The sequence below is a fragment of the Aureobasidium namibiae genome (genome assembly GCF_000721765.1).
Source record: "Aureobasidium namibiae CBS 147.97 unplaced genomic scaffold scaffold_1, whole genome shotgun sequence".
Lineage (NCBI taxonomy): Eukaryota > Fungi > Ascomycota > Dothideomycetes > Dothideales > Saccotheciaceae > Aureobasidium > Aureobasidium namibiae.
In genome coordinates, this window is record NW_013581208.1 from 832,816 (window position 1) to 851,010 (window position 18,195).

The 18,195-nt window shown below is 52.9% G+C and overlaps 6 protein-coding genes across 6 annotated transcripts; 4 read left to right on the forward strand and 2 right to left on the reverse strand.

The window, feature by feature from the left end:
• Window positions 1-276: 276 nt before the first annotated feature.
• Window positions 277-2,219, forward strand: M436DRAFT_36960 (2-isopropylmalate synthase; the record flags this gene model as incomplete). The annotated part of the gene is made up of 2 exons (XM_013576503.1): window positions 277-2,001; window positions 2,067-2,219. The coding sequence occupies 2 exons, from the start codon at window positions 277-279 to the stop codon at window positions 2,217-2,219; spliced, it is 1,878 nt and encodes a 625-aa protein (XP_013431957.1).
• A 449-nt stretch (window positions 2,220-2,668) lies between these two features.
• On the reverse strand, window positions 2,669-8,062 carry M436DRAFT_59594 (AMP-binding protein; the record flags this gene model as incomplete). The annotated part of the gene is made up of 3 exons (XM_013576605.1): window positions 2,669-3,515; window positions 3,563-7,930; window positions 7,986-8,062. 3 exons carry the CDS (start codon window positions 8,060-8,062, stop codon window positions 2,669-2,671), a joined length of 5,292 nt encoding a protein of 1,763 aa, XP_013432059.1.
• A 509-nt stretch (window positions 8,063-8,571) lies between these two features.
• Window positions 8,572-10,437, reverse strand: M436DRAFT_35629 (putative FRE ferric reductase-like transmembrane component; the record flags this gene model as incomplete). The annotated part of the gene is made up of 1 exon (XM_013576250.1): window positions 8,572-10,437. One exon carries the CDS (start codon window positions 10,435-10,437, stop codon window positions 8,572-8,574), a length of 1,866 nt encoding a protein of 621 aa, XP_013431704.1.
• Window positions 10,438-12,039: 1,602 nt separating this feature from the next.
• Window positions 12,040-13,644, forward strand: M436DRAFT_36362 (cation diffusion facilitator 1; the record flags this gene model as incomplete). The annotated part of the gene is made up of 3 exons (XM_013576374.1): window positions 12,040-13,006; window positions 13,143-13,170; window positions 13,224-13,644. 3 exons carry the CDS (start codon window positions 12,040-12,042, stop codon window positions 13,642-13,644), a joined length of 1,416 nt encoding a protein of 471 aa, XP_013431828.1.
• A 580-nt stretch (window positions 13,645-14,224) lies between these two features.
• On the forward strand, window positions 14,225-16,613 carry M436DRAFT_68809 (aspartyl protease; the record flags this gene model as incomplete). Its single annotated transcript, XM_013576767.1, has 4 exons — window positions 14,225-14,232; window positions 15,422-15,515; window positions 15,568-16,344; window positions 16,398-16,613. The coding sequence occupies 4 exons, from the start codon at window positions 14,225-14,227 to the stop codon at window positions 16,611-16,613; spliced, it is 1,095 nt and encodes a 364-aa protein (XP_013432221.1).
• A 658-nt stretch (window positions 16,614-17,271) lies between these two features.
• On the forward strand, window positions 17,272-18,168 carry M436DRAFT_68810 (uncharacterized protein; the record flags this gene model as incomplete). Its single annotated transcript, XM_013576768.1, has 2 exons — window positions 17,272-17,788; window positions 17,840-18,168. 2 exons carry the CDS (start codon window positions 17,272-17,274, stop codon window positions 18,166-18,168), a joined length of 846 nt encoding a protein of 281 aa, XP_013432222.1.
• Window positions 18,169-18,195: the final 27 nt, after the last annotated feature.

Here is an 18,195-nt window from a genome sequence, read left to right on the forward strand (position 1 = left end):
CCCGCAGGGCCATATTTTCACACGATGTCGGCGCCATGCTGTCACACTTGGTTTTGAGAAAGAGCGACTAGCTCGTCGAATATCAGTCATATAGCCATACATCAACCACGCCGCCACGCCAGCTCACACTCTTGTCATAGACGTGTTTTCCTATTGACCTGCTCTACTGCCGCCCTACTCAGCCTCAACACCGCCCATCATGCCCATGTATGACCGCCATGGCCATGCCCAACAAGCATCGACTTGGTCCACACATCATGTCTCCGAGCTGACCAAATGCGCAGGCTCAAAGAACCATGGAAGAAGTACCCCAAATTCCAACCTCTCGACCTGCCTAACCGCCAATGGCCCTCCAAGACAATCGACAAGGCTCCGCGATGGCTGTCGACCGATCTCCGCGACGGCAACCAGAGCTTGGTAGACCCCATGGATGGCGAGCAGAAATGGCGATACTTTGAGATGCTCGTCAAGCTTGGCTACAAGGAAATCGAAGTCTCGTTCCCCTCGGCCTCAGACACGGACTTTGAATTCACACGTCGTCTCGTCACAACTCCCGGTTTCGTGCCCGACGATGTCGCCCTCCAGGTTCTCTCCCCATGCCGCAAGGAGCTCATCCGCCGTACCGTCGACTCGCTCAAGGGCGCCAAGAAGGCCATTCTCCATCTGTACCTGGCCACCAGCCCGTGCTTCCAGCAAATCGTCTTCAACATGAACAATGAACAGTCCAAGGCTCTCGCCGTGGAATGCACAAAATACGCACGCTCCATTACCAAGGACGACCCCGAGCAGAAGGACACAGATTGGTCTTACGAGTTCTCGCCCGAGTGCTTTTCCGACTCGGACCCAGACTTTGTCCTCGAGGTCTGCGAGGCCGTCAAGGCCGCTTGGGGGCCGACCGAGGAGAAGCCCATCATCTTCAATCTGCCTGCCACTGTCGAGATGTCGACCCCCAACGTCTACGCCGACCAGATCGAATACTTCTGCCGCAACATCTCGGAGCGCGAGAAGATCTGCGTCTCCCTCCACCCCCACAACGACAGAGGCTGCGCTGTTGCCGCTGCCGAGCTCGCCCAAATGGCAGGCGCCGACCGTGTCGAGGGCACTCTTTTCGGCAACGGTGAGAGAACCGGAAACGTCGACCTCGTCACTCTGGCCTTGAACCTTTACACACAGGGTGTCCCGCCCAACATTGACTTTGGCGACATCAACTCGGTCATCGACATTGTCGAGAAGAGCAACAAGATCCCCGTCCATCCCAGAGCTCCCTACGGTGGCCAGCTTGTCGTCTGCGCCTTCTCTGGTAGTCATCAGGACGCCATTAAGAAGGGCTTCCAACTGCGCAAGCAGAAGGGTAACAACGACGACGAACGCTGGCAGCTGCCCTACCTTCCCCTCGACCCTCAAGACATTGGCCGCACCTATGAAGCCATCATTCGTGTCAACAGTCAGTCCGGCAAGGGCGGTGTCGCCTGGATCATCCAGCGCACTCTCGAACTCGACATGCCTCGTGGCCTACAAGTCGCCTTCAGCAAGATCGTACAAAAGGAGACTGACGCTCTGGGTCGCGAGTTGCAGCCTACCGAGATCAGAAACCTCTTTGTCAACGCTTACCATCTCGAGAAGAACCCGCGTTTCCATCTCATCGATTACGATATCACCACCGACCGCACAATCTCATCCGTCCCTCCCACCGACGGCAAGACTGCTTCCAACAAGAACCTCAAGCGTCGTTTCGACGGTGTCATCGAAGTTGATGGCAAGGAACACCGTATCCAGGGTGTTGGAATTGGTGCCCTTTCGTCTCTCGCCAATGCCCTCAAGACCCTCAACATCCACCTCGAAGTCAACGATTACACAGAGCACGCTATTGGTAAGGGTAGCGACGTCAAAGCCGCCACGTATATTGAATGTACTACCGGCTCACAAAAGGTCTGGGGCGTCGGTATCCACGAGGATGTCGTTCAGGCTTCTCTCATTGCTTTCTTATCTGCCGCTTCCTCGGTAAGTCAATAAATTCCTGCCTTCGCTCGATCTCTTTACAAGGTCTGATTCAGTCTCCTTCGCAGTTCCTGTCAAGCAGACCCGGCACACCCGTCCCTTCCAGCGCACCCAAGCTCGACTCGTTGAGGCCGAACGATGCGCCATCCAGTGGCCCTGACTCCAAGAGCCATGTCGTCGCAAACCTCGAAGCACAGGCCGAGAACGGCAACACTCAATAGGCTTCGGGTGCCTAGTTGCCCTCGGCATCGTGCCGTTCTACTACTTACGTGTGATGTCTATCTTCCTCTACTTATTTCCCCCCCAAATATCCCGGGCTGTCCATTTGGCTGTCTACAGAATTCAAAATAAAAGTTGCATCTTGAGTTATTCCGCTTTATCACTTTACCGTTTGGCTACTCACCGTCTTTGAGCCAAACATCATGAGTCGGAAGGAGCGTGTGAGAAGACACGCAAGGGGAGAAGGAGCTGTTGTTTACCGAACAATGCAAATGATGAGACTGATATCTATATGTTATGCACACTTAGTTTGCCATGTTTCCCGTCATGTATACTTTTCCGAGGTATGCTGAGCACGACAACTCCTCTCTTTGTGGTATCCAACCATGCTGAGGAGTCGAACAAAAGATCAACAGATGATGGGCGCAATGCTAATTTACCCAGATTCCGTTTACCTCGCGTTCAGATTCAAATGCCTCAGGGCATCCTGTGACCAATCGTCATCGCTGTCGATACTCGTGCGGTTGGCAACTCTTAATCCGCCTGTTTGCATCGGCATGTCCTCAGGTGAGTGAGGCGATCCGCCGTAACTGCCTCTAAAGTCTGATCGAGGCGGTGGTTGATGTTGCTCAGGCGCCATGCCCGCAAAGTCCTGCTCGTCCGAGAAACCGTAAATCATATTGCCTTCCACGGGAGAATAATCGAGTGTGGTGTTCAGTGTGAGTTCGTGGGGCCGCTCGTTGGTAGGCGTGTGGTCGTTGTTGTTGTGTAGGAACTCTGCCGATGGCCGCGGCAGCTCTTCCATGTAGAGCGGTTGCGGCATGGATGATGGCATTGAGTCGTGCGCATGTGGTTCCTCGGCCAGCGGTAACTGTGAGATACTCTCCACATGACGCAACGAGCTGCCTGCTGTGCCGGGAGCGCGGTTGATGCTGCCGGGTCCTCCTCTGTAGGCGCCAGCGCCTGCAATGCCCGACTGTACGCTCTCACGCCTGCCAGTCACAGCTTCATTCGGCACCGCTGTGCCCACGCTTCCCTCGGCGTCAGGATCGCGGATGCTGAACTGGGCTATCGTGCGCATCTTGCGTGAAACCCAGCTGGCCAAAATCTTGCCTCGTTGCTTCTCACCGAGTCGTGATCGCGGGAAATCGCCCTTCTGAACGAACGCGACGATATCGAGGACAAGCTGATGTTCGTTAAGTACCGTGTTTACTATCATCGGCACTATCGACGCGAGGAAGGCTCGAGTGCGAGATTCGGCAATCAGGACAAGAAGTGAGCCGGCCTGGAAGATTGCGCTGTTGAAAGTTAGCATGTTGTGTGGGAAGCAATCAAAACCACTTACCATCCGCCAGATACCAAAGCCCGGTGACACCTCTCTACACTAGCTTCAACATCCATTGGGAAGTGTTGGAGGCCGTTAACCTCGAAAGTCTCGCCAATTCCACCGAGGACGAACAGCACCTGCATCTCAACCATATTGCCACCAGGGCCAATAGGCCTGCTGACGCTGTGCAAGAAACCGAGGTCTCCAGTTCGCATGTACCTCACGCCAGGATCACCATCGACTGTGCGACCATTGAAACGTTCGGCATCGAATGCGTCTTTCGAGCCGTAGAAGGAGTACGCAGAAGCTTCACTCTGTACCCAAATCTCACCATACTCGCCTGCCAAACACAAACGGTTTGTTTCTGGATTGACAATGCTGATTTGTGTACTGACAGGAACCATGCCTGAATCCTGTACCAGCAGAGCAAAGGGCTCCGTATCAGGATCGACGGGAGCCACCAATCCTCGTCGGAGTGCGTTGGTGTCGAGATAAAGCTCGATGGGCTCTATGCACATGTAGCTACGGCTCGCAACCATGGGGTTCAGCACATGACTATATATGGTGTTGATAGCAGTCCTATCAAGCGCCGATTGTGAGAACGCCACGCGAACTTTGGAGTAGACGTCAGCGCGCGGTCTCTGATCTGTGGCAATCATAAGATTCTTCAGCTCAAGGAGAGAGGTAGATTTTCCGGCATTGTGAGCCATGGCATGATCGAGCATTTGCGATGTGGCGTATGTGTCCTTGATCTTGTAGCGTGATAATATCTGGAACAGGATGCTAGGATTTGCAGCAAAATCGACAGGCGAAACCAAGTACGTGGGAGCGGCCAAGAATATACCCATCAAGCAGGTATGCAAGAAACCGATACCCATGGTGGATCTCACACATCCCAGGACTGGACGCGTAGACGTCATCTGACAAGTTTCCTTCTGAACCTTGCACAATGCCATGATGGTGTCGTGGCCGAGCTGAACGGCAATTCTACGCTGGTCCGGCGTCCAGTAAGTCCAAATGAGAGCAGGGAATCCTTGAGCTACCCATGCTGGTCGCATGGTAAGTCCTAGGTCACGACAGCCATGGGACTGTTTGGGTGGCTTCGAGGTGTTGTAAATGTTGGGAAGGTTAACTTTGAGAATCAATGCTGACTGCTTTAGGTGCTGCGAAACAGCTTTCTGTCTCAAGAGCGAATCAACATCGGCGTTAACGATAAGAGCCTTGATCCGAAAGTCGGCGATGACGTGGAGCAAAGCTGGCGCATCCTCATGAAGTCTGTTAGAATCAATAGGAGCCATTGGTACGGCAACCACGCCCAGACAGAAACAAGCGTGTATGGCGTAGACGAAGTCCTCAGAGTGGGTGTACATGAGCAGTAAGTGGTCACCAGCCTGGACCTTGACCTTATTCTTCAGGTAGGTGGCAACACCTGCAACCTTGAGGTCGAACTTCTTCCAGTTGACACCTTTGCCTTCTCGGCCACGACCATCAATGGTACAGTAAGCCAATTCTTCAGCCTGACGCGAAACGCGCCACTGCATCAAATCGTGAATGTTAGAAAACTGGTTCAGGGGCGTCGATGTGCGGTCATCAATCACCACTTCCCGGTGATCTACACCGGAATATTGCTTGTCTTGCAACATCAAGAGATCTTGTCTTGCTTGCGAGGCCAGAGGTGACCAAATACCACCGGCAGGATCATCGCCCAATGGTAAGTTCTGAACAGCCCTTTCGACACCAAACTTGACGTACACACATTGCAGAGCTCCGTTGTCAAAGTCTTTTCGACATAACATGTTTCCGATGTCCCTTCTGCCGTTCTTGACAACTCGTGGCAGGGTGTTTGGAGCCGTCAACATCACGCAGTATACTCGCAGGTGGTGTTCCTGGTAGAGCACCTCCATGACACGCTCAGTAAGCGAGTCCAAGAAAGGGATGTCTAGTTGCCTTGGTGGTCCACCTGCGGTGGTGGGAGCCGTGGAGGCGGCCTGGGACTCCAAAAGCACAAACGGAAGATATTCACCGTTGACATGCGCATCAAATGCAGAACAGTCAAAAATCTTCGGCACGGTCTTCATGATGCTTGTGACCAGATGCTGAACAAAGAAGTAGCGGTGCTCATGCTCTGAAACGCCATTCTCGACCCACTCTACCCGCTGTCTTATGCGATCCTCGTAGAGGCCGAGGACGTACACCTTGCCTTCAATAACACATCCAAGAAGGCCCGTACGCAGGAACTCGGGTTCTACCAAGACTGGTGTAGGACTGCCCTCGACAAAACGGTAGGGCCTGGCGTGGAAGATACTCTCAGTGTGCCGTGGGAGAGCCCAGAAGCCTCCGGAAAGGGATGGAGAATCCACCCAAATTTCACCAATCGTGTAAGGCGAGCAAAGCAATCCAGTCTCGGGATCAACCAATGCAAGTGTCGCATCCGGGATGGGGTAACCAAAAGCGCCTGCTCTTACGGTTCCAGGTTCATTGGCTCTCTTTCTGGCGTCTTCACCCATAGCAAGAACAACGATCTCGTTCGTCTTCAATGCTTCTTTGTCGAGCAAGACCTCACTCAACTCATTCCGACTGTTTTTCTGCCCCTTTTTGGCCATGATACCTCCGACACTCCCAAGTAGACTGGAATAGTTGTTTGCTTGGTTCGCAGACCCATCGTCCTCGATATCGTGCTCGGCTTCGTCGATACTCAGGGGACATCCCATCCTCTCTTCACCACCTAGCCAATCTCTGACAGATACAATCATGCCTCCGTGTTCAGGCAAGCAAAGCATTGGGGCAACCAACTCTCTGGCACGAGGATTGCGCATGGGTCTGAACCATCGATCTGCCAGAATTTCGTGAAATTCGCTGTCCACGGTGATTGTGTCGATCAGGCAAATCTTGACTGTTGAGAAATTGGGCTCGGCATTCTTTTTGAAATTCCTCGTGGCCATTGGATCTTGCTGGTAATTATACGCAGTGCGCTTTAAGCCTGGGTAATCGGCAACCATAATAGTGGTCCGATACTTTGTGATCAGATGGGCATACATGCCGGGCGTGTCGACAGTCTTGGCTTCAAGCCAGACGGTTGTATGACCACCATACACGCCGAACAGTACACCAAGGATTAAGCCAACACCTTCTCTAGGATCGAGATAAGACAAGATGGTTTCAGCTTTTGTTCCAGGCGGTGCTCGGAACCCAGAGTCAGGGATACTGGTAGGAACGGTAGACACAATGGCGCTGACACAAGCCATCTGGTGCATGATGGTACGGTGGCTCAGGACGACACCGCGCAAATCACCAGTAGGAGCTCGAGAGAATTCTATGTAGGCTAGATCCGGAACCTGCAAAGGTGGTGTGTCATCCTTCTTCTTTGGATGATAACTGCCGAACTCGTTGGTCTTCCACCATTCGACACCCGAGGGCCATTTCAGCCGCTGTTGACTGATGTCGCGATGGAAAGCCTTGAGGTTGTTGTCCGTGGTCAAAGCAAGATGTGCTTGAGTGGTAGTGAGGAGAAGGCCGAGCTTTTGGTAATCGTCGACGTTGTTGATGGGCACAGCGACAACGCCAGCGATGAAACAACCCATGAGAGCGACGGCAAAGTCTATGACCTCGGTGTCACGATAGACCAGGGCGACACGGTCCCCGCGGTACAGATTGCTTTTATCACGAATGACTTGTGCGACCTTCTCGGCCCTGCTTGCTAGCTTCTCCCAGGTGATCGAAGCCGTCTCTTTACCCTTGGAGTCGAGGACCCAGTATGCGGGCTGGCGGCCATTGGATCTAGCACGATGACGGAGGACAGCACCGATGTTGTCAAAGTTGGACATGGGGACGGTCTTGTTGTGGGGATCGAAGACAGCGAAGGGCACCTCTCTTGGTTCAAGGGGCAGCTGATGTATGGGAGCGGCTGATTCCATGTCGGTGGAATGCATCAATGGAGGAGGGATGTTGGCTGTGGGCGAGAAGGCTTCGCCGGTCGAGTAACGCTGGGGACCACCATAGCTCTCTTCACGGGGCTGGTCTTGGATCTGTTGGCCGGCGAAGTCGTCGAAGAAGCCTTGCTGCGAGTCCAGCATGGTGCTCAGGCGGCTCTGAACATCGGGCGACGACTGCTGGTGGGATTGGCGGGCAAGCAGGTGGTTGTACTGAGGGTCCGGGTTAAAGGCATAGTCGGAGCCGTATGTGCTCGCAGGTGTGGAGCGGCCCTGGAAGTGGGAGGCGGTGCGTTCGACTGCAGTCGGGGCATTGCTGAAGCTGTCGTCGGTGGCATAAGGGCCAGCAGAGATGGCGGCCAGCGAAGCAGCACGCGAGTGGCCGGCCGACGATAGCGCGTCCAAGTCTCCATGGCCGTAGAACTGCGACAGCAGAAGCGTCCGGCGCTTTTCGTATCTGTCGCGTGTCAGTCTCGCGAGGCCCGACTGGTGCAGCAACCAAGCAAGCGCACCCTTTTTTTGTGATGTCGCCTTCCTCTAGCTCATGGTCCAGTTCGCGCAGTTTGGCCTGCAGCTCTTCCTCGGCCATGGCGGCGGCATGGAGTGGAGGCGGACTTCGCTGGGTCTAGTCGTGCGGCGCCAGGGTCACGGAGCGCTGGGTGATGTAGGGTGCGTAGCAATACCGTGGGAAGACTGCTGGCCTGTTGTTCTTGAGAATATCGAATGTGCAATGCTGTACTCGTGTGCTTCGAGACACGATGAAACCATGTGGGTGATGGGCCATGGCCTTGCGCCTGCCGCCTTTTCCTTGGCAGGCGCCAGGAACCATGATGCATCCATCCATGCCATCCTGTTTTGCTGCTGCTCGATCCAACTACCGACTCTGCGACCTATTATTGCATCGTCACACGCACGAGTCACCTGCTATTGCATCTTTCTGAGCTTTGACTGATATTGGTTACCAATTATGCATCTGTGCTTCAAAACACACCGCTGTCTATGTACCGCTATAACATGCACTCCACGAATGCTCATCATCAACGCGCTAAGAGCTAAAGGTATCGAACAAGAAATTAAAAAAAGTGTGCGTCTGTCGCCTTAATACGTGAAAGCCTCCTCGTGGAACGTGATATTGCCAACGTCGACCTTCTTGCGCACTGCCGCGCGAACGCTGTCTGCGAATGCTCCAGGCCCGCAAACCACAACACCCATCGCTCCCACTTGTTCTGCCACCTCCTTCTCCAAAACCGTCGACGGGTTGCAGCGTCCAGGGAACATTTGCACGGTCCCTGTTCGGCTGTTGACTTCGTTCTGGTTTCGGGGCTTGGTGACAAAGAGCTGCACGCGAAGCACCTCCTTGCGACCCTCCATCTTGAGAATCTGGTCCATCCATGGTCGTGCCCATTCGAGCGCTTCGGTAGTAGGCACCGACCAAACGAGGAGGATTCGCCGTGTCGAGCACGTCCCTTGTGAGTATTGTGTCAAAAGACGATGCACATAACCCACACAATGCGTGATGCCAACACCTCCGGCGAACAAGACTGCGGTGCCGTAAGACGCCAACTTCTCGTGACCACCGTACGGGCCTTCCATGACGCCAGGTAGTGTGATTATGCCATTTGGCGAGGCGCATGCCCTCTCGTACAGCTGGCGGGTCATGCCCGACCTGGCGCGGATGATCAGACTGACGTGCGTGACTTCCGGCCCTTCGCTGTCGGCTATTTGCGTCTTATAGTGTGATATGACAGATTGATGCTTGGGCATATTCCACGAGGGTAATTTCTCCATTTCGATCTCGAGCGGTGCACTTCTAGGTTTTGTTTCTGCCCAAGCGACAGAGAAGGGGTGTGATGACCACAGACCGACCGTGGGAAAATAGACATGGACATGCGATCCAGGAATGTAGTTCCAAGACCTGGCAAGCTCGAAAGTGACGCGGCAAGCCTCTCCAGGAAGCGCTTCGATATGTGCTCTTGACATTCCAGACTTCAGGCTGAAGTTGAAGTAGGCCACACGCACAAAGCGCGAGAGCCATTCCAGTCCCCAGAGGATGATAACGAACTTGATGTAGGGCGTCTGAGGAAGGTCGTGCTTTTCGAGATGCACATAGACACCGATCAGACCCAGCATGACCAGGAAGCGGTGGAGATTGAGGAATGTCTCGTAGAAGGCATGGCGTAGAGGCGAGAATGCTTGAATGATGATCATGGTAAATGCACAGGTACCAACCATGCCCCATGCATAGCTTGGAGTGGTCAGGTTGTTCTTGAGCCCATCGTAGCCAACAGAGTCGATGACGTTGACCAGGTAGCAAATGGTGTGAACAATGCTCTCGATGGCGCAAACTCTGGCGCACCATCGATGGAGAAGGTTGAATGTGTCGTATGAAACTCTGAGCAGGGGAATCAGAGGGTTGTTGCGCATAGCGAAGAGCATGGTAGGGATGATATTGAGTGCAGCGAGCTCACCGCTGCGACCGCGGAGTTCAGCAATAACAGCACCACGGTCCTCGGCGCCCCAACGCAAAACCAGACAGTAGGCGATGTTTGAGAAAAGGTAGACTGTGAGAAGTAGGGTGTGGAAACGCGATGGGAGGGTTCCAATACTGATTGCGGAGGAAAGTTGGATCTCCTTGTTGTGGCGATTGCGACCTAACGGGGCGTATAGCAAGTGCTTTTTGATCTTGGGCCAAAGCGAGGTATGATTTTGAGCCCAGTACACTTGTCTGTCCGGATTGCTCATGGTGAGTAGGTGCCGCATGTGTGCATTTCCCATGGTGGCCCATCGGAACAACAATGTCAACACACATAGTCCGCCGAGAGATATGCAGAGAACTGCAGCAAAGAGATAATTCGCAGTCTGGTCAACACCCTTCAATCCATGAGCGTAGGGTGATAGTTCTTGTACAGTAGCGTTAGCGAGTGCGTTGAGCTCAGTAGTGAGCCCTCTTGGGGCGACAACCATGTCCGCGGCGCGACCAAAGGCAGACTGGAGGTGTGAGTGTGAGTGGTGAGAATGCATGGCGACCGGCGCAGTGCAGGAACAAGCCTGTGTCGAAGAACAATGAAAAAGTTGGTGGTGTCGTTTCGATCAAATCCGGAGAGTAGATACAAAGAACCGGCTTTGTGGTGTTGATGTGGCTTTTTGAGAATTCAAATATCCGATTCGATGTGGCAGTAGCTGACAAGGTTGATGTTGGAGTTGGAGAGGCGTTTCAAGCAGTTATGATCACTCGCAGATGTCAAGAAGATTGGGGTCGTCGTTGAATAATGCGAGGCCGAACAATAGGCCAACAATGACTATTATAACATGCCTTTATGGGGGCACAAAAGGAGACAAAAGAGTGAACGTGGTCGCCTGTTTGTCGCAGTCCTCAATGGGCAGAGTGGAATTGGTGTCTTTGTCGTGCTGTGTGTCCAGGGAATAACAGGGGGTTCTGGAATGCAGCAAGCTTTGGGATGTTTTGGTAGGCGCAGGGACGAGCAGGGTGCAAACGAGCGTCAGGTTGGCGGGGCGTGCCAGCAAGAAAGGAGTGTGCTTGTGAGTGAATGGAAAGAAGCCACGACGAACGGGATTCTGGCGAGTGGAACAATAAAAGACAGCAATGGTTGTCGCGGAAAGAAAATGATCGAGGTCCGCCTACATAAACACCAAATCCAGATTGGCCTCCTTATGGCTCCGCATGGAGACGCCTTTTGGCACTAGGCGGCTAACGGTTATTGGGCCTGATTGGCACCAAGCCACTGTTCCTGCCAACGTGTTTCATCTGTCCTTAAAGCGCCTGCCGATGGCTTTCTGGAGCTCGTCGGCAGTATACCTCGAACATTGACGAGACCAAACCCTATAGCCCTCGCTTGTTCACTCCGAGGTTCTGATCTGAGAGAGCGTGCCATCGTATATCTGATTCCCAAACAGCTGCTGTATCGTAACGCTCGCGACACGAGACAATGTTGTTGGCCGCTCGGTCGCACAAATCGATCTCGGACTCCCTTTGCCGTCCAATATGTGCGTCACTCAAATTAGAGCCAAGAAGAAGCAGGAGGCGCTGACCGTCCTCACGCCATGTCAGTTGCTAGTCTGTGCCATGCTGTTGTTTATTTCGGCGGATAAGGACCCTTTCGCAAGGAAAACCGATCGAGGTGTTAACTACAGATTTGCACCGGGATTCTGCACGGATGTTTGCCTCTTGGTGTGTCCTTTCTCGAAGTCGTCAAAGCATATCTCCTGCATCAGCACAATGTGAAGTGGAGACGTGCAACTCGCAATTTGGACGTTGGAATCAAAAACTTGGCGCTCGGCGGGAGATGCAGCGTATGATGCACCCTTGTGTGGCGGTGCATCAAGGTACTTGGTGGTGGTAGCAGTACGTAGGTGTGTGTAGCTCTCGCCTGCTCACAGGCAACCGTATCTTATCTATCGTCTTTGCAAACCGCCGTCCGATTCCCCATCTGCTTCTGGCACCGCTCGAGTCGCTTCTGGCATCGCAAACTGCTCCTCGCTTAATTGCCTTTCCGTTTCAGACGCATACCACCTCTATCGTGTAGAGAGGCGAGTGCTATATTGATCATGTCACATCACGGTTCGGATCCTGACCTCCACCGGGCCATCTCTCTTCGACCCAGTCCATTTCACACGCACCCTGAGCTCTCGACTCGGACTACTCAACTTCCAGCAGGAGTGCTTCCTGTTCTGCCCCTGCCGCAGACCAAGCCCGGAGCTAGTAATAGCACCTCGTACGAGGTTAACGAGTCCCATGACCCCGTCTCACGCCCCGCATATACTCGCAACGCCAGTGGAGCTGAAGATGTAGAGGGCCAACCTCTCCCGAATTACACGTCGGACAATGACCCGCTCGATCTGTCAAGCCGCATCAAGAGCGCTACACAGCTGGACGCCATGCAGGCAAACACGTCTAGGAGACGACAGGGTGCCAAGGATCGCTTCTGCGCCCCTATTGCTCAGACAAAGGATGCTGTCCAGCTGCGCAAAGTCCGCGGCTTCTACGAGGGTCAGAACGAGGCCATTGAAAGAATGTTGAAACCCGTCGATGACCACAGAAGAGAAGCCAAAGAAGAAGCTGGTGCCGACAATCTACAGTACAAGATTGCTGTCTACGGCTCCTTCGCCGCGAACGTGGTCTTGGCTGGCCTTCAGATGTACGGCGCGGTCTCTTCAGGCTCTCTCTCCCTGTTCACCACAACCGCTGATGCTGTCTTTGACCCGTTAGCCAACGCTACTTTACTTCTGTGTAACCGAGCTGTCAACCGAGTTGACCCCCGCAAGTTCCCTGCCGGAAAGGCGCGCATTGAGACTGCAGGAAACATCTGTTTCTGCTTTCTCATGTGCAGTGTCTCGTTTATTCTGATCGTCCTTTCTATCATGGAACTGGTTCGAGGGTCTGATGCCGAGACAAAAACTTTCCACCTTCCGGCTGTTCTTGCTGTGTGCGTTGCCTTTGCTACGAAGCTGGTGCTGTTCATGTATTGTTGGTCTTTGAGAAACAAGTATTCCTCGGTCCGCATCTTGTGGGAAGGTACGTCAATGCACGCCATCAGATCGTTCTTTGCAGTGCGATAGCACAGTCTGTTTCCTCAGAGACTGAGGGGACGCCTACACGCCCACTGTGTTCTGAGGGTATCCGGCTTTTGACTTGTGCTGACAATCTACAGATCACAGAAATGATCTTTTCATCAACGGGTATGTTTTGTAATTCTCGGACCCAATAACAATCTGCTGACCTCACTCGTCAGGTTCGGTGTCTTGACATCCGTAGGAGGTAGCAAGCTCGCTTGGCAAATCGATCCCGCTGGAGCAATTGCACTCTCGTGTCTAGTTGCTTTCCTGTGGCTTCGCACCGCTTACTCAGAGTTCCAGCTTCTGATTGGAGTCACCGCTCCTACCCACATTCTGCAGTGGATCACGTATATATCCATGACACACAGTCCGGATATCGTCAGTCTGGACACCGTAAGAGCTTGGTACTCCGGTCCTAGAATCACTGTGGAAGTCGACATCGTTCTCCAGCCAGGAATGACGCTCAAAGAGACCCATGATATTGCAGAGGATCTGCAAAACAAGCTCGAGAATCTGCCTGACGTCGAGAGAGCGTATGTCCACAGCGACTACGAAACCGAGCACAGAGCAGAGCACTTTTTGAAAAAGGAACTCTGATCCTGACACTCTCAGCGAGCTGGCTGTCACGGCAGCACCATCTAAAGTCGCTTCAAGAAATGGTGCTTCGTCCCGATTATTAAGACGATGCCTCGACTAAATTCGAGGATCGACCAGACGAGCATGGTCTCTTCTGTACCGAGATGCCAATGAATCTATGAGCACAATGCACCAAAGTTTTTGAGTTATAGATTACCAACATACAGTACCCATGTGTTCCTTAGCCATGTTCTAGCAACCGTTCCTCCCATGGTGTCTCACCCGCACGTGCCGAACGATTTACACGTGTCGATCGCATCTAGAATCCATGTAACGGAGTAACCGAGTGCATTCTGCTCGCGAAACAGCGATCCATCCGTGCAACGCATCCCACAAACTATTCAAACAACCCTTCCTCATGCTGCACACTATATCTAACACACTAAAGCGACCAGAATAGGCAGCGGAGCTCGCACTGTGAGCATGAGCCACCGCCAAGGTTTTACTAGCAGGAGGAGATAAAGGGACGACGATATAGGATGCTAGTATGGTGTTTGTCAACATGTATGCATGTTGGAGTACTTTTAAATTCTCAGCATCCATGGCTCCGTACGTCCAGCGGATCTAATCGAAATTATCGATTGTCGCATTGCCGATTATCAACTCTGGGCGTTGCCCGCCTCCGGAGGCTGGACGCTTGATGTGTCTCAGGAAGACTCTCGCTAGCAACGGAGGTTGTGACTTGTACAATGTTCTCATTGTTATTTGTACTTGGCTCGCAGTCGCGTTCGAAGCGAAATGCAAATATATCAAGACGCTGCCAAGGATAGAGCGAAGAACATGCCATGGTCCAATCCCGCCTCGGTAGGGTCGTCATCAATCGCAGGTAGCGAGAATTGAGCGAGGTATTGGTTTGATCGGGATTTTGTCGCAGCATCGCTCAAAGACTTGTTTGCTGGTCCAAATCGATTTCGTAGAGCGTTACCGTCGGGTCTCACGGTTTTGAGCAACTGCACGCAGAGCACAGTAGAAAGCCGGATTGCCGACACCACATGCAAAATCAATCTGTTGCTTGAAAAATAGACGTACGTACTCTCCGACCTTCAATAAACTATCCAACCCAATATCATTGATGAATTGCCCTTACAGAAGAGAGGAAATCTCGGATTCCAAGGGGGGCAACCGTTCAGAACGGCCGGCAACTGCAACGGCATGGGCAATAGCTCAAACGTGAACATGGCTTTGGGTCAACACATGGATCATTACGTTCGAGTGCCCAGATGCTTTGGATAATTTGGTCGGTTCAGACCTAACTGGGTGGTCTCGGAATCAAATCAGAGACTTCCAGTAGCCCAGAATGGCCATCTGACTGTGAGATACGGCACCTCCAGAATGCCAACGGCGCAGTCAAGACCGATTGGCAACAGCGGTTGAGTCGTGCCCGTTGGTCAGCCAGGCACTGTCAACGCAAGCCATGGAACATTTGCATTGCGTCTGGGTGTTATAAAGCATCTGTCCATCCGGACGCCGGAGGCTGTCTCCAGGCAAGCAACTTCTCGTCCACGAGCAAAGAGCCCCAACCTTCTCACTCGTGTCCATACCATACTCACAGGATGCATTTCAATTCACACTTTGCCCTGGTGGCATCGCTCATCAGCTCAGCTTTGGCATCGCCGGTCGATGTCATGAGCAAAAGGGTTGTTTCCATTGCAGACATCAAAGGCAAAAAGACCTTTACTGTCCAGCAGGTGGAGGCGAAGCGGCAAGAATTGCAGGCTCCTGCATTATCGATGCTAAGGACATATGCCAAATTCTCTGGCTCGCCTCCAACCCAGCTCAAAGTCGCTGGTGCAGCCATTCAGGCAGGAACTGTACAAGCAACTCCACAACATGTAAGTAAGCCCTGATCGCTTGATTTGGTATAGTTACTGATTTTGAGAACAGTATGACATGTCCTATCTGTGTCAAGTATCTGTTGGCGGACAGATTTTGAACTTGAACTTCGACAGCGGCAGTGCGGACCTTTGGGTGTATTCGACATTACAGCCCAGTTCACAGCAAAGCGGACACTCAATATACGACCCCACCAAGAGTTCATCATCACAGCTTCTGGTCGGAAACACTTGGGCAATCAAGTATGGTGACGGCTCCAGCGCAAGTGGCAAGGTCTATGCAGACAAGGTCATTATCGGAGCCGTGACGGCGACATCACAAGCCGTGGAAGCAGCCACATCGGTCTCGAGTTCGTTCCTGGCGGATGTCAACAACGACGGTCTGGTCGGTCTGTCGTTCAGCAACATCAACACCGTCTCACCTAGTCAACAAAGGACTTTCTTCGATACCGTCAAGAGCTCGCTTGCAATGCCTCTCTGGACAGCCAATCTTAAGAAGGGAGCTCCTGGTTCGTACGACTTCGGCTACATCGATTCCTCGAAGTACTCGGGCAAGATTACCTACGTCGATGTGAACAGTGCCAGCGGGTTCTGGCAGTTCACTGCCGATGGATATCAAATCGGTTCCTCGTCGACAGTCAGCTCATCGTTCACTGCCATTGCCGACACCGGTACTTCGCTCATGTACCTGCCTTCGAGCAGTGTTACTGCGTACTGGGCTCAAGTCACTGGGTCCGGATATGACAACAGCCAAGGTGGCTACACGTTCCCTTGCAGTTCTGCATTGCCTGATCTCAATCTGATCGTTGGAGGCAACAAGTTCACTGTGGTAAGTGTCATCTTCTTGCTCGACTTGGGGAGATTAGCTAACAAAAGATACAGCCCGGTAGCTACATGAACTACGCACAGATCTCATACACGACGTGTTTCGGTGGTCTGCAGCAGAACACGGGACTTAGCTTCAGCATTCTCGGAGATATCTTCTTGAAATCGCAGTTCATGGTCTTCTCAATGGTTGGAGGTGAAGCCTCACTCGGATTCGCAGCACCTTACAATGGCACAGCGGGTGATGGCGATGAGTGGGAATGTGAGGACTAGATGATGTCTGACTGACGACAAAGGGTTTTAGATAGAATGATTATCGAAATAGTAATGATCAACCTACACATGACGGTTCCACGGACGTTTGACGAGCATTTTATGGCCAGAAGCCTAGGGCAGGGCATCGGGTTGTGTAGAAGGGGTCGATGTGATAGCAGCCATCATGCAAGGAGCTAACCAAGGGCCAGGAGAGAGTGACTGGCGTTTCTCTCGGGCATATTATTTGCTGAAGCCAGCCAAATTCGATGATTGACACGACAAAGTGCAGCTTGAGCCTCGATGCAAGTTGGATGGTAGACAAGCTTGCGCACGGATGTTGATGCAGGCACGCGTCATTCCCGCAGGAGTTGCAAGCCGCCGTGTCGTCGATCAGTGCGGCGGTGTGGCCTTCTGATCGTTACAAAGTCGCTATTGACATGGTTAGCTTGGCAAGTCAAAGTGATAATGAGAAGATTGTTCTGTTGAGGCGCTGTTCTTGTCCGTCTTTTGCATTCAACCACTCTTGACCACTTGCACCAGCACCACCTCCATCAACAAAGAAACAGCTCTCGAAGACATCAAGCGCGAGAGCCCCACCATCAGTCTCTTGCATACAGCTTCACTTGGATCAACACAAAATTTCTCCTTTGGATGGTCGACGAGTAGAACGTCAGCCATGTCGCAGTTCATCTCTTTCCTACCTCCTCCCGGTCTGGCTCTGGCCAACTATGACTCTGCCGCACTGCACACGACGCAGCCGCAAGACGTGCCAGAGACCTTCCGCGATGCCATGAGTGTTCGCGAAGACGTCTTTGTCAAAGAGCAAAACATTGCCCTGGAGAACGAGGTCGACATTGACGATGCACGCAGCTTTCACTGGGTTGCCTACGCCTCTGTCGGTACGAGCAGCAGCGACGGCAACGCTGCCATGGACGGCGTCGACAAGGACTCTGCAACCTCTGCTGAGAAGAGTGGTCGCAAGGGCAGTACCGCCGTGAGGTTGCCGGTCGGAACAATCAGACTGGTGCCGCCACCTCATCCTCCTCATCCCGAGCCTGGCTCCAGTCACAAAATCGACAATCACGAAGGCCTGCCGCAGGACATGCAAAGCGGACTGAGCAAGACTGAGATGCACGACGGGAAAGAGGCATACATCAAGCTCGGTCGCTTGTCCGTTCTACAACCATTCCGAGGTGATGGCATCGATCCTCAGCTGAAGAGCCATACTGACATTTCTACTCAAGGACTCGGACTCGCTCGTCTTCTCATCGACGCGGCCCTCACATGGGCATCTGGAAACGTGGACAAGATCCTCCCGCCCGTGTCGCCTGCAGCAGCCGAGCAACGCAAGCTTGAGCTCGGAGGTGGAGCCGAAGTCGAAGACGTATGGAGAGGTCTTGTGCTGGTACACGCACAGGCACACTTGGAGAAGTACTGGGCATTGTTTGGCTTTGTCAAGGACGAGAGCATGGGCACGTGGGAGGAGGAAAACATCATGCACGTTGGCATGTGGAAGCGCGTGGATCTGAGTGCAGAGTCACCGACAATGAGGAAGATGAGTGTGGTTAGCTAGAGGTTGATGGGCTTGGAGAAAGCCAGC